The following is a 13,754-nucleotide window of genomic DNA, read 5'->3' on the forward strand; positions in this document are numbered from 1 at the left end:
TCAGGCTGCCTCCAAAACCCAGCCTGGCCACAGGGCTGGCAGTGTCAGGTCCGTCTTGAAAGGACTCGAGGCTGTCCTGTCTGCCTGCTGTTGTCTACATGATGAGGACAGACAGGGTAGAGAGAGGCTGTGAGACCAGGCACTGAGTGCTGGGACCTGATGCTATAGCAGGTACATGCTATCTACATGCATTTGAATGCACAGATGGGTAGCTGAGGTTTGCGCTGCTATCACAGCTAGGTTGTCTCTTAGCTTGGCAGACAATATGATGGCCAAACTAATTTGACTTCAAGATCCATTTCCAGGTCTGCCCTGCAAGCTCAGATCCAGCCAGCGACACTGACCGGACACATGCTCTTAACAAACACACAAAGTAAACAAAGAGACAGGATATAATAAAAGGGTACTTTCTGGTAATTTCTTTCAATAACCATGATTGTAAGTGACCTTTTGGTCTTCTGTAACAGAAAGGAGATGAAAAATAATGATGCTGAAGTGTCATTTTGAGGTGTGTCATGTTAAAATACTGATTAATTAAAACCAAGGATGTTACGAGCTAAGGAGATTTTTGCCTATCTTTGCTCAGGCTCCACTGCATGTGAAACCAAAACAAGTAAGCTATAAAATGTGAGCTCAATACACAAGGACAAAGGTGAACAAAGCAATTTGGTCAGTTTAAGAAATGGGGAAATGAAGCAATACTTTGACTGGGAAGGCATCAGAGGAAAGGGTACTGGTCTGAGACTTGGGAATATGATAAAACAAACCCAAACCTCCCATGATACCACTGAGCATTGTGCAGTGGGGGCCGCTGGCTTGCTGATCTCTTCTCTCTGAATGTGAGATTTCCCACTTTGTCTTCAGCCTGGGATGTAGTCATCCAGCCCGGGTATCAGTTCTGTTTTCTCACCTTCAGTACACAAAGAAATTCATGTTCTAAGGATGATGGCAGCAACGTTGACAGTGGCAGCTGTCAGCAGCGTTGACAGTGGCAACCCAAGAATTAGTCAATTGTCTCTGCTTTCTACCAAAACTTGCTTGAACCTCCTGAGAGATGGCCTTTTCAGTAAGAAGCAAACAGGTCACAGATTTCAGGCTGCAGTCTCACTCCTGGAACTATGAGCACTGATTGTCCTGCAGAAAAATCAGGTTAAAGAGAAAGCTGCAAAATGGTCCTTTTCCTACACTGTGCTACTTTCCTAATGCTCTCTTGTGACATTAGCCACAATATAAACTAATTCAGGATCCTATTTCTCACAGCTCCATTCCTTCCGATTTTTTTTGAAAATGATTTCTTTAATCTAGAAAATTTTCTTCTCTAGAAATCTCATCTACAATTTCTTTTCTTTTCTCTTTTTCTTTTTCTTGGAGCAACCAGCAAAATGTTATTTGGTAGAATAGTGGTGGGAATGCAACCCACTAATCAAAAGGATTCAAATGGATCTCCGCACTGCCAAGCTCTCCCCTTCCCACCCAGCAGAGGGGGAAAAAAGGAAAAGAAAAAAGAGATAGAGCGAAGGCACAGAGCTTCTCTCCTTCAGCAATCTCACAAATGCAAAACCTTCCACTCCAGTGACTCCTCATTAACTTACAAAATCTGACAGTCTAATTATCGTAGCTGCTTCACGCTTAGAATAAATAAATACTAAAGTGGGTGTTTAAAGAAATTGAGCAGTGAAATTCAGTCATCTAGACAGTCAATAGAGAGATAGTTTATTTTAAATTTTTATATTCTTCTGTATTTGTATGATTTTAGGAAAGCTAATGAGATAGTTGTCTTTCAGGCTAATTGAGTTCCTAGGCTCATGGCTGCTTGCTGTCACAGTCTCAAACTTAGCTTTAACTTTTGTGCCTTAGAAATCTGATCACTACATCCCCATTTGGTCTTTTCTGCTGATAACTGGGTGAAGGAAGAAGTGCACCTGAGGATGGCAAATGACTACATGGGAGTTCCAGTCCAAATGTCTTGCACAGCAAACAAGACAACTAAATCTTCTCAGATTTGCATTTAAGAGTGTTAAAGGGAAAGGGGAAGTTAAAGAAACCTCAGATATAACTTGCAATTAGACAAGATACAGAAAAACTTCTGCTAACCTCTGATGCAATAGCATCTGCCTGCTTGAAGGGTATTAACAGCACTCCCCCCCCACAAGAGCAGTTCATGTCCCTGGACAAGACGACCTTTGTAGACATTGTCTGGCCTGAAATCAATAGGAGCCAGAGTATTTGATCCGTGTCTGTAGGACTTTGTTTCCACAAGTCATGTGGGCCAGAGTTTGTGCCAGTTGTGCTTTTGCAAGAGCGTGAGCTGAGGATTGAGCAAAGGAAACCTTCCTTCTTTTCCCATCTTCCCCTCTGCCCTGTGCTCCTAAACAGGTCCCAGCACCTGCAAGCACGATGTCTGCCCCAAGCCAGCGCCCAGGGAAGAGTTCAAGTAGGGCAACATCTCTAGAGGCCTCTGCCTTGGCACGCATCTGTTGTCATGTTGCAACGGCTCTTTCCTAGGGTGGTGGCTTAAGGACGTAATACAAAACCTCAGTGGCCTGTCAGTATTAACACAAGCAGACCTTCCACCACTGTGCAGATCAGGCCAAGTGTGAAGTGAAGCATGTTTTTCCTGAGTTAAGTGAAGATCTGCTTTATCATCTCGCAGAAAAGACTGCTTCTGGTTCAGGAGTGACAGCTCATTTGCTGCTCAGCACCAGCTTTGGTCTATTTCCTTATTAAGGCACATTATAAACCAGATTCATACACTTTGTGGGAATTTCACTTTCTAGGTGCCTATATCTGATTTGCAGTGAAAGATATAAATTTTCTGTATACAGAGGTGGCAAAGCACAGAGGTAAAAAAGTGTAAGCGACTTTCAGCTATATAGGAGAACCTAGGGAAACCAGCCAACCCAAACAAGATGACCACGAAAGCCAGCTCTTCTTTACACATGCCCTGTGATAACACCAACCAGTGCTGGGTAATCCCAACAATAATGAGATTTTTGGTAGGCAATGGCTTGTAGCCTTAACCTCCTCATTGCCTGTGCTTGTTTTGCATTAGTTTAGATGCAACAGGCATTAAAATGACAGTGCTCTGTCTCCTGCTACTTGTCTCTGAAAAGCTGAATAGCGGGCTGTTTTAGGAGAAATGGTACAGTGTCATCACTACCTGGCACACTGGTTTTGAGTTGCTGGGAGAAGATAATAACCAGAGACCAACCTTACCCAAAAGGAGCAAGTCCCTCCTAGTCAAAGCCAGGATCACGTCCACATAACACTCAGTCCTCGTGGAGTACAAATTGGACTTGACAACTAACTGCTGTGCTGATAGTATACCCAGGGTTGAATGTCTCCTGAACTGTGAGAAAGGTCTATACTGAGCCTGGACATCAGTCCGATGGGGACAGGATCTGAGCTACTAGCTCAGGCCTCCCTGGCCCATGTGCCTGGGCTGTTTGGCAAGAGCAATATGTTTTCTTGGGACCAGACTGGTACTAACCCTCACTGCTCACCCTCCCTGCTTGCAAGCCTGCTCTGAAGCACTCAAGGGCAAAAGACAAGGAAAATAAACCAAAGCTAGAACTAAGAATAATAAGCTGCAATTGTTACTGTGTCTGACCTGTCTAACAGCAGAGTGAGACATCTTCTCAGAAGGCCCTTTGCACTTCAGGACTGACACGGAGTTAAGAGCACAACTCATGCTTTCTTGATGCAAGGATCTCATCTTTCTTCCAGGAGTGATTAATTGGACAGAAAACATTCTGCTTTAGCAGGCGGCAAAGGTTTAGACTGAAGTTTTATCAGAGCTGCTGTAGTGCAGGGCTGCACTGCACAAAGATAATTGTCTCAGGGTTGGCTTAGCCCAGAAAAAGGACAGCAAATGCTCCAGTTTTATGGAAGGTCATCACTGCCACGCCTTAGGCTACTAGCCACAGTGGAAGGAAACTGGAGAATCCCATGCTCCTCTTCTTCGTTGCCATATCCAGAGGTGCTCGTGGCGTGTATAGAATTAAGGCCACCAAGACGATGAGTGGGGCTTGAACAGCCTTAGCAGCCCCTTCCAGTGCTAGAGGCACAGGAATGAGCAGCTGTAGGAGAGGCCTGTCTGTGGACCAGCCCCACTCAGGGACAGAGAGCCTTCCTCTCTTACACTGTGGGCTACTCTTTTCCTAGCACTTTGCTTCCAGATGAACATAAGCAACTGCAACCTGTTCCCCTCTGCAGCAGCTGACCACCAGGAAGCAAAGAGCCCCTTGTTCCATCTGCCCCTTCCCAGGGGCAGCAGCCAGCCTCTAGCCATTAGCATTCTCTTCAGTAATCAGAAACATGCTATTTGGAGGGGTACTTGTCTTTGAAACACTGATTTCTCCAATTATTTTTTCCCAGGAATTGACCTTTGAAAAATGTCCTCTGGCTTCCAGCTTGTCATAGCAACTTATAAAAAGGACAGTTATGGCTACAATTATTTTATAAAAATAGAAAATAGTTTCTTATGGGAATCCTTTATTTTTAAATAAAATTACTTTCTCTCACACACACCTTGGGATCAACCCTCTCCTCCTTTCACCTTTTATCTCCAGCTCATTCTTTGCCCTTCTGCTTTAACTTTCTCCTTCAGAGGATGGGGACTAATAGCCAGCATTGTCCAGAGAAAAGTGGGAACAGAATATATTTAAAATCTGCAGTGGGTTATCATAGCAACCAGAATTTTAAAATTATACAGTTAAATTCCAAAATAGTGTGATGCCAAAATGACAGAAGAGAACAAATGTCTTACACAATTATGGCAATAGGGATGGCTACACGGGAAATTATTCAGAATTGCCTAATTCTTACGGGCTTAATGAGTCACTTATGAATATGGTCTTGCATGATCATACTGTACTTGTTTCAGCCCTGTGCGCTTTGATTCTCTTCCCAACACATTGGTTGCTATGATAACGCCATGCAGTTTCCTGTCCACAAGGTACTTCTCGCCATAATACGGGGGATAATAAATATGGGATGGTGCATAAACCCAGGTGAAATTAATCTATCCCCTTTCTGGCAGCGTGTCAGAGAGATTGACACATTATGCCAACCTGTTTTCTCATTCCTTCTGTTTCTCGTTATTCTCTCCCTTTCTCTCACACTGTCTGTCTCTGTACCTGTTTTTTTCCACACTCTCTCTCTTGGCACTGACACTTTCATCTTCTCCCTTGGGGATTGGAGATGTCACTGCGGGAAGTGCTTGTCCGCCTCTCCGGCAGCAGCAGAGCCCTGTGGCTTTGACAAACCTCATTTAATTGGGAGGAAGCCAGGAGGGTTTGAAAGAACTGAAACATCCACGAAACTCCTTTTATCAGGCATAATTTAAACTCTGCATGGAAAAAACCCTATATGTATAAAGAAAAGTCAACTTCCCTCCTGCTGTGCATGCTCCCCTCCTCCCTCCCCAGCACAGGCAGGCTCCTGCGAGATTCCATCTCTTCATTTTTCTAAAAGTGTCAAAGTAGATTTGTGCTCTGTGGCTGGGTGAACAGAAAAGGAATGCAGATGTTTCTCACTCATGCACATACACACACAGAGCACCTTCTGAAGAGTAGTGGTTTGGGAGAGACGCTAGCTGGCTGCTCCTTCACTTGGGATGTGTCACAGGAGACAGAAATTAAGTTTTCAAATAGCTTGACAACACAGTCCAGGAAGGCTTCTTCTTGATTGCCCCTATCTTAAAAAAAACCATCAAACTAGCTAGTGTAGTGGGTGCCCAGGAGGCAACAGGTAATGTGAGGGCTCTCTGGCCTGTTGCCTGATAGGAGGGAGCTTTTCCTAGTGAGGAACAGAACCTGTAGCTTGAGAGACCCTGCATTTATTGTCAGCTCAGGGCAGGAGAGGCAGATCTGTGTGTATGCAGCTGTGTGCTTAAGAGAAGGGAGCAAGGGAAGAAGAAAATAAAGCAGGTAAAACTGAGGGAGAACTGATGAGACAGGCACGAGGAACAGCTGCTATCTCTGAACATTAAAAGGGAGCAGGAGGAGCAGTCCAAGGGAACTGGGGCTAGCACATCATACTGAGCAGCTGGGAATTCAGGACATCAGGAGGGACCAGCGTGAGAGTTCCACTGAATATACAGCGTGAGCCAGCCCAAGGGAAAGCTCCAGGCCCCTGGGGTTGCAGAACTGGGGAGAAACAACCTGCCAAAGCATATACACCTTCACTTTGCAAATGTACCGTGGCGGCAGCCCATCCAGGTCCCCTTCTAGTATTAACACTGTGGTCAAGCAGAAGAAAAGAGAAAAATAAGCTGTCAAATTTGCAATGGGATGTAAACTTTGCAGCATATGGGAGTGGGGAGGGAGGGTAGGCAGAAAAGAGAAAGACATCTGGGTGAATGGCAGAGCCTTTCAAAGTACAGGAGAAACTCATAACAAATGTCATGTGAAGTAGCTCTTTCTTGGTGAGATTAAATCAAGAGTTAACTTACCAGCAGGAACTTGGTAGAGCTGAGGAGGCAGAGGGCGGAAGAAGCCATGAAGAAGTGCATCTTGTGCAGAGATCCAGCCTTGAGGGAAGGCTGTAAGCATCCTGGAGGCCAAATCCTCCGCTGCTGGCACCCTGCTCAGCCTAGGAAAATAGGAGCAAAAATAGCACAGGAGATGAGCACAAGCCAGAAAACTGGAACCAGAACTTGACTCAGCCCTTCTCAGAGCTTGAGGCAGAGATAATGGAGCTGGATAAACTCACCGTAGCTATATAGCTTTCCAGGACATTTGCTTTTCCATGCGTGTTTGATTATGTTGGAGTGTATGCATCTAGGATTTCAGCTCAAACTCATGTTTTCGGAGAAATTTTTAAAATAAGATTTCGTTTTGTAACAAGAAGGTTGTAAGTAAAAGGGAAAGTGTTGCTGGGGAAACTATATTTTGTCATAACTGGAATATCAGAGGTTGGTGTTACCAGTTCACAGTGACAATGCAAGTGCACAAAATAACCTGACGGGCCCATTGAGCAGACCAGGGGACAAAACTCAAAAAGTAAAGAAAATACCATTTCCCCTTTTCCTACCCTAGTACCAATAGAGCAGCTGGTTGTAAAATGTGTCGGGGATTTACAGACACAAATCTGTTTCTCAGGATGAATGCTTAAAACAGATGTAATACACACATGCTCCATGCCCAGCAAATACCAATGCCAAGTGGCTGCTTTCTAGAGGAGCACACAGCTGGGGAGAAGGAAGTGGAAGAGAGAAAACAAACCAGCAAGGAAACAAATAAAAATAGTAATTTAGTTTTACAGCTTTTACTTTGTTTGTTCTGATCATGTTTCAACATCAGGAGGCCCATCAGAGCATGCTGTGTTGTGCTTCCTCCGTCGGCCCCTGCCAGTGCTTCCCCTCCAAGTGACATCAAGCGCTGCGATCTCCCTGCCCCTACACTCCCCCTCCCTACACAGATTCTCCCTACAGAGATTTGACATGATGACTTTTTTGTTTTGAGGAGATAAAATGTAAAAAAAAGAAGGGCAAAAAAACACACAGAGAGAGAGAGAGATCCTGACAAACACATTTATAAAAGTTATCTGGCCTCACTTGTGGTAGGTAACTGCTGAATTCTCACCTCCAGCAAAATGGTTTGAGCCCCTGCTGCCTTGGGGAGCAGGGGCGGGACAGGGAGCCAGAGCATCCAGCCTGCGACTGCTTGGAAGAGCTGTGCCGCAGGCTGCCCCTGCAATCGCAGGGTCTTACTGCAGACCCTCTGCCCCCTCAGTCCCTGCTACTGCAGGCTCCCACACTGGCCAGCAACATGGTTTAGTGCTTCCCACCATGGCTCAGGCTTCCTAGTGGTGGCCAAGCTCTGCACAGAGCTCCCCTTTGACTTCTTAATTGGCCATGGAGAGTCATGGCTGAGCGGTCTGTATGAAGCAGCTCTTTCCTTCTCAAGAGCCGAGCGTGCCAAGGCAGCCATTTGGCCGTAGCGGCATAAGGACTCTGTAACGCAGAGTTGGAGCTGGCCCACATGCAGCCCAGAGCTCTGCCACAGAGGTGCTGGGTCAGCCCATCAAGTATGGGGCTATAATGAGGCCTGTCAAGCGATGATGGCCAAAAAGCAGAAGTGCAGTAGGTCAGAGCTGCGAAGAATATAGTTACTTCTTTGTTCAGGCTGAGAGAGCATTTGTTCTGTGTTATCAGGGTTTGGGACATGCTGAGCTTTGTGTGTTTCTGAAGATCTGCCTGACAATGGCTGACATTTCAGCAACCTGTACTTTGCTGAAAACTTCAGCATGTTTGTTCAACCATTCAGAACAGCGTCTGGGAAACCCAGTTCTGAAGGGAAGCACACTTCCCTCTGAGTAGGGCTGGATCCCATTAATGAGCTGAACAGGTAATAAACAGCAGTGATGAAAAATGTGGTTACGTCCTCAAAGAATATTTGATTCTTGACATGTGCATGAACACAATCCTGAGGACAAATCCTGTCTAGTCTTTTTCCTACATACCTATAAAGCCTGTTGTATGCCTCAAAATCAGTATTGGGGGGGATTTGATTTTAATGACTCTCTAAACTAGGTTAGGGCACTTTGCCTGATTATAAATTTCTTTCACTGATACATATATACATTATGTATATGTCTATGTATGTGTGTGTGTACATGTATATGCTTGAAAAATACTCCCTTCTCTTAGCACACTAGGGAGTGATTGGGCAGTGGTGGTGTGCCAGGTCAAGCCAAGGTATGTGACCATAGCTCTAGTCTCATAGCTTCTGGCCACTGAAGAATGTGATTTTTCCCCTCCTAACTAATCACAAGATTATTTCATTGTGTCATGAAAATGCTGTCCTAGCATGTCTTCCTTACCACTGTAAAGCAACTTTCCTACAGTCTGTTTCCAGAAATGAAATGTGGGACAGTGCAAAGTCTGTCTTCAGTCTGGCAAGAGGGCCTGGGAAAGTATGACCTTCTGAATCGAACTGTGCCCTGCAAAAAGCTGCACATAATGTCATTGAATCACTGCTTATCTGAGAATAATCACTACTCCTCTGAGAATAATAAACCCACTATGTGCCTACCTCTACTGCAATCTCTTGAAATCACTTGCTTAACTGACGTTAGATCTGCTTGTTTCTACAGAGCCACCCTGCTCTTCCTGAGCTTGCCAAAAAAAAATCATTTCAAGTTAAACAATTGCATAAAGAAACAAATAAACCCAGAGGCGATTTTGACATTGCTGTTATAGGTAGCTTATCTGTCACAGATGACTCGGAGTCTCTGAGGTCTCCTGCAGGTAGCCAGTTCTTGAAAGTGTAATATGCAATCACAGGATTAAATGAAAATCAAGCCAAAACCCATTCTTTGAGCCCTTACAAAAAATGTGTGCTCAGAATTTCAGAGGGCCCTATAGAATCTGTCATCTTAGTATTTATAAATATACATTATTCTTATAGGACTGGAGTACCAGCATTGATGTTAATAAGGCTGTTCCAGTTCTGTAACCCTTTCCTTTCACACATCTGTTAATACAGGCCTTGGGGCCTCCTTCTGTTCCAAGCGAGTCTTAGCTTTGACTTCAATAAAAGCAGTCTTAGTCCCTAAAGCCTTCACATGCAGGAAACAGAAAGAGGTTTGCAAGCCTGAATCCCCAGCAATTGTCTTGGCTTACCAAGGGGCTGCTGAGCTTCATGTATTCCCCTGTGGGCACATGGAATTTTTCTGCATGGATCTGGCAGAAAGACTGGGGACAGAGCAAAAGCACTTGGGTCTCACTTTCTTCTTGCTCACTACTCTTGCTGTCAATCCCTCACTAAGTTTGTTGTTTATCAAGTTTACCATTTTCATGTAGGCTTTGTACTTATGGACTCAAACACCTCTACCAGACCGGCACTTTGCAGAGTTTGCAGTTTTGGGAAGGCTGTGTTGCTGTTGCCATTTTTCAAGGACACCTTTCTAAACATTGTGGAAAATGTAAAGGAATGCATTCCTCAAATGTTTTCTCACAAAGCATGAATTTTCTCAGGCTTAGATATAAATGAGTGGCTTAAGCCTGGAAGATCAACAGAGCTGATCAACAGAAACATTTCCCTGCATCAGAAAGGCTGTAATTTCTACCCAGCTACATTTTCCTGAGCACCATTTCTGACAGCAGAGGAACAGGGCTCTAGCCATGGAAAGGAGAGCAGGAAGCGTGATGTAGACCTCTCCTCCCGCCCAGCCCCGACAAGCATTCCCCATGGCAGTGAGACCACCAGGAGGCAAGCACCACTGGTCTGTAGCCAGTAGGCTCAGAGCTTGGCTGGGGCTTATGCTGCACCATCCAAGAGCATCTGCCCTCCCTTTTTGGCCTGGAACATCAGCCACATCACTCAGGGACAGAGGCTGTGGGCTGTGGGCAAAGTGGGAGTCCCCTATGCCTTTGCCTGCATGGCCGTTTCCAGAGTGCCAACCCCGGGGGCTCGGTAACTCACTGTCTGACTTGATGCACAGACAATTTGAAAAAGTGTAAATGACTGAGCTTTCCGACAGCAATCTTCACCATTAAGCCAGGCAAGCAGGTTGTTAAAACTGTCTATTACAGGGTAAGTAACTGTTCACAGCTGAAGTATTCTTCTGCCCCCAAATACTAAGGTAATTGCTAAAGCAGTAAATGGCAATATAATCTGGGACGGGATTCATGACTGTTTAGGTGCCAGAGTACTGGAATTATCACCAACATATAGAGGTTATATTTTAGTATCTTGAATAGCCACTTGCCAAATCAGTTACCAAGTTTAACTGGCAGAACGTTGCTCTTGGATCACTAATAACATTTTCTCTGGATTCTCCTTCCTTCATTTTGCCATCTTGACTGTAGTAGAAGTGTAGAAATAAGTTGTCCATATTGAGTAGAGATGTGAAGTTTCCAGGCAGAATAAAAGAAATACAATTTAAAAAATGGGTTGAAAAGGCATAGGATTTTTTGTATGAGGTAGAAATTTTTACCTCTTCACAGAGCTGGCCAAAAACTTTCAGATGTAACTTTCTGCCAGAAATTTTTGATTTGTGAGATGGAAACATTCCACAACAATATATAATTTTATTTTATTATTTAATAAAAATGTCAAAATGAATTAAATATTGTACTTTAGCTCTACTGAAATATTTTAACGTTAATATTCTTTAATGAGTTTAACATAAAAGTTAAAAAATACATGTTCCATTGATAACAGCAGGGCAAAATGTTTCAATGACATCTAACTGAAAAGTAATTTTGTTTTTGTGGAGTGCATTTTTGGGATTAACATTCCAGAGAAGAAGTAGGATTTTCTTTACATTGCAGACAGAAGTATCAGCTTGTTTACTGGGAACTGGGAGGAATACCTGAATTATAGTCTTCGCTGTCTCAAGCAAGCCTCTTGACTTAAATTTATCATTTATATAACATGGAGATTAATAGTTATCTTCAAGGAGTAGTGTAAGAGCCAGTGAGCCAGCTACTGCTGTCCCTGTCTAAACACATTTATAAGTGGAGAATTCTGCGTGAGTGAGGACTGCCAAACTTGCCACTTTGAGTATACAGAGGTTTGATTATAAATGGAAGATATGGGTAAGAAAACAGTGTGTCTCTCCTCAAGGATTTAATGCAGTTAACTAATCCACTTTAAATCAGTTCAGATTAATCTCCTGATTGACCCCATACAGACAAACCCTTAGAGAATGCTGAGGCCGCACTGTGTTGTGCAGGGTAAGAACAGAGCAGTAAATACTTTCCCTACTGTAATATTAAGACCAATCCAAAATTGTAAAACAATGTAAACAGCTACGCCTTAAAGGTAAGAGATAAAGAATATTTGAATACCATTCCCAAAAGTGGATGAACTACTGATTTAATTGTCTTACAATGATGACATAGACATAAAATGATGGGATTGTCTAGGGCTGATTGGCTTTTTTAGCAGTACAAGTAGATCTGAAAGGTAGCACTTGGTTTTGTTATTTTCTATCCGTATTCAAGACAGTGTGTGCTAATGAGGAAACACCTTGTCATAGGAAAACCCAGGTGGAAGTGGCTAATGACCTGATAATGAGGCAAGCAAGCCAGAGGACAAAAGCTAAACTTTCCTAATTGATGAAGAGAGAGAAGGAGGATGCCAAATGCTGCTGGATGAAGGCGCTGGGGTTGCAGGCTCACAGAGAAAATTTCTCTCATTAGTGAAATCTCTGTGGCTGCAGGACAGAAGCAGAGCTCTGTCTGTATGGCAGGCTGGAAACTGCAGTCTGTGCCCAGTGCCAGTTTCCCTACAGCCTGGCCAGCACGCGTTGCGCAGTGCTTACAGTGCTGCTCTTCCCTTTGGGATCTAAGCCACATGCAGTTTGTTATGACAATAAAAATTTCATCGTTTTAGAATTCAGTTTCCAACTATCCCGTTTGTTAAATGAAGCTTCAGCATAAAAAGTGAGATTAAAAAGAAAAAAAAGCACTGGGCGTGCAGACTGCCTCTGCATTCTCAAGACGTCCCTTGAGGTTTGCCGGTCAGCGCCTGCTGCTCGGCGCCTCCATCTAGTGGTGGCATTTAGGAAGCGCAACCTGTACTCGGGAGCACGCATTGACTCCGGAAAGCTACATCTCACTCAGCGTAGCAAAGCCTGCAGACGTATGAAAATCTGGGCTTAATTTAAAAGTCGCTGCTGCGTCTGAAAAAGCCCACTGTAGAACCTCCGTCTTCTAAATGGGATGATACTGCCTGCCATAGGAAACGTCATTAGTCAGTCCGTACAATAAATCAAGGAGTAAAGCTCACTCATAGCGAGCTCATCATGTTATAAACAAATAAGCACTGTTCCCCGCTCTTTGGAAACCAAACGTCAGAAAAAAGGAAACAAAAAACAGCTCAGTGCATTGGGCACTCCAGTATTCCCAGTTCAGCAAAAGCACTAGCTTAATGTCATGGGCTGTGATTCCTAATCCTTTCCTGCCCTTGACCTCTGCTGTCTAGATTCAAACTTGTAACCATTAATGGGGCTGGATCAAAACGCTGGGCTTCTGGTGTCACCAATGATGTTTAGAGGGGATTTAAACTCCCTGCTTTTCAGTGCAGTGAAATGAACACAGCAGTAGATTAATGCATGGATTTGAGCTCACACAGCATGAGAGCTTTCAAAAATGGTGTTAAGAGAGCTACAACTGCCTCTTTCAGGGGAATCAAAATGAGGGGAACAGAACAAATGAACAAACACAGGGCAAAGCCTTGTTGCTATAGGCAGGGCTCCTAAGCCCGGGGAGCCAAGGAGAGGACCAGCGAGTGCACTGCAATGTGGGGCAGGAGCTCTCCCAGCTCTTCATGTTCTGCAGCAACTGGTTCTCAAGCCAGGGCTAGGGTAAAACTGTGCTTTCAGGCCCCATGGCTGCATGTAATTCCCTACCCCAAGTGTCTCTCCTGCAGAGTTGCAGGGTTGGCCACGGAAGAGCTGCTCACGCATCCTGCTCTGTTCATCTCGGGTCAGGCACAGGTTGAGATTTTGGCAAACTGGAGGCAAGGGGCATGAGGCCCATTTCTGAGCTTCTTTGTGCAAGAAGGCACAGGAGCATAGGGTGGACAAATACTCCTCTGCACATTTCCTCCCTTGCTGGTTGCCCATAGAGGGGGCATGGGCTCTTCCTCCAGGTGCCCTGTGGGTGCCTGGCTCACAGACCCTACAGCCCCGGCTGCATCTCCTTTCCAGACTCTGCTGCAGGATGTGCTCGAGCCCACAATAGTGACAGGAAAACATCTAAAGGTTTCCAGCTTTCATTTCAAAGATTCCTACCAACC

General features: G+C 44.5%; 1 protein-coding gene across 1 annotated transcript in view; it reads right to left on the reverse strand.

Annotated features, from left to right (window-relative positions):
* Window positions 1–853: 853 nt before the first annotated feature.
* CDK15 (cyclin dependent kinase 15) overlaps window positions 854–13,754 on the reverse strand; it is a 31,909-nt gene continuing 19,008 nt past the window's right edge. The window contains 3 exon segments of the mRNA XM_009939828.2: window positions 854–1,134; window positions 6,455–6,597; window positions 9,218–9,263. Of these exon segments, the coding sequence (XP_009938130.2) occupies window positions 1,025–1,134; window positions 6,455–6,597; window positions 9,218–9,263 (299 nt within the window). The 3' untranslated portion in view covers window positions 854–1,024.

Source organism: Opisthocomus hoazin, chromosome 9, assembly GCF_030867145.1.
Source record: "Opisthocomus hoazin isolate bOpiHoa1 chromosome 9, bOpiHoa1.hap1, whole genome shotgun sequence".
NCBI lineage: Eukaryota > Metazoa > Chordata > Aves > Opisthocomiformes > Opisthocomidae > Opisthocomus > Opisthocomus hoazin.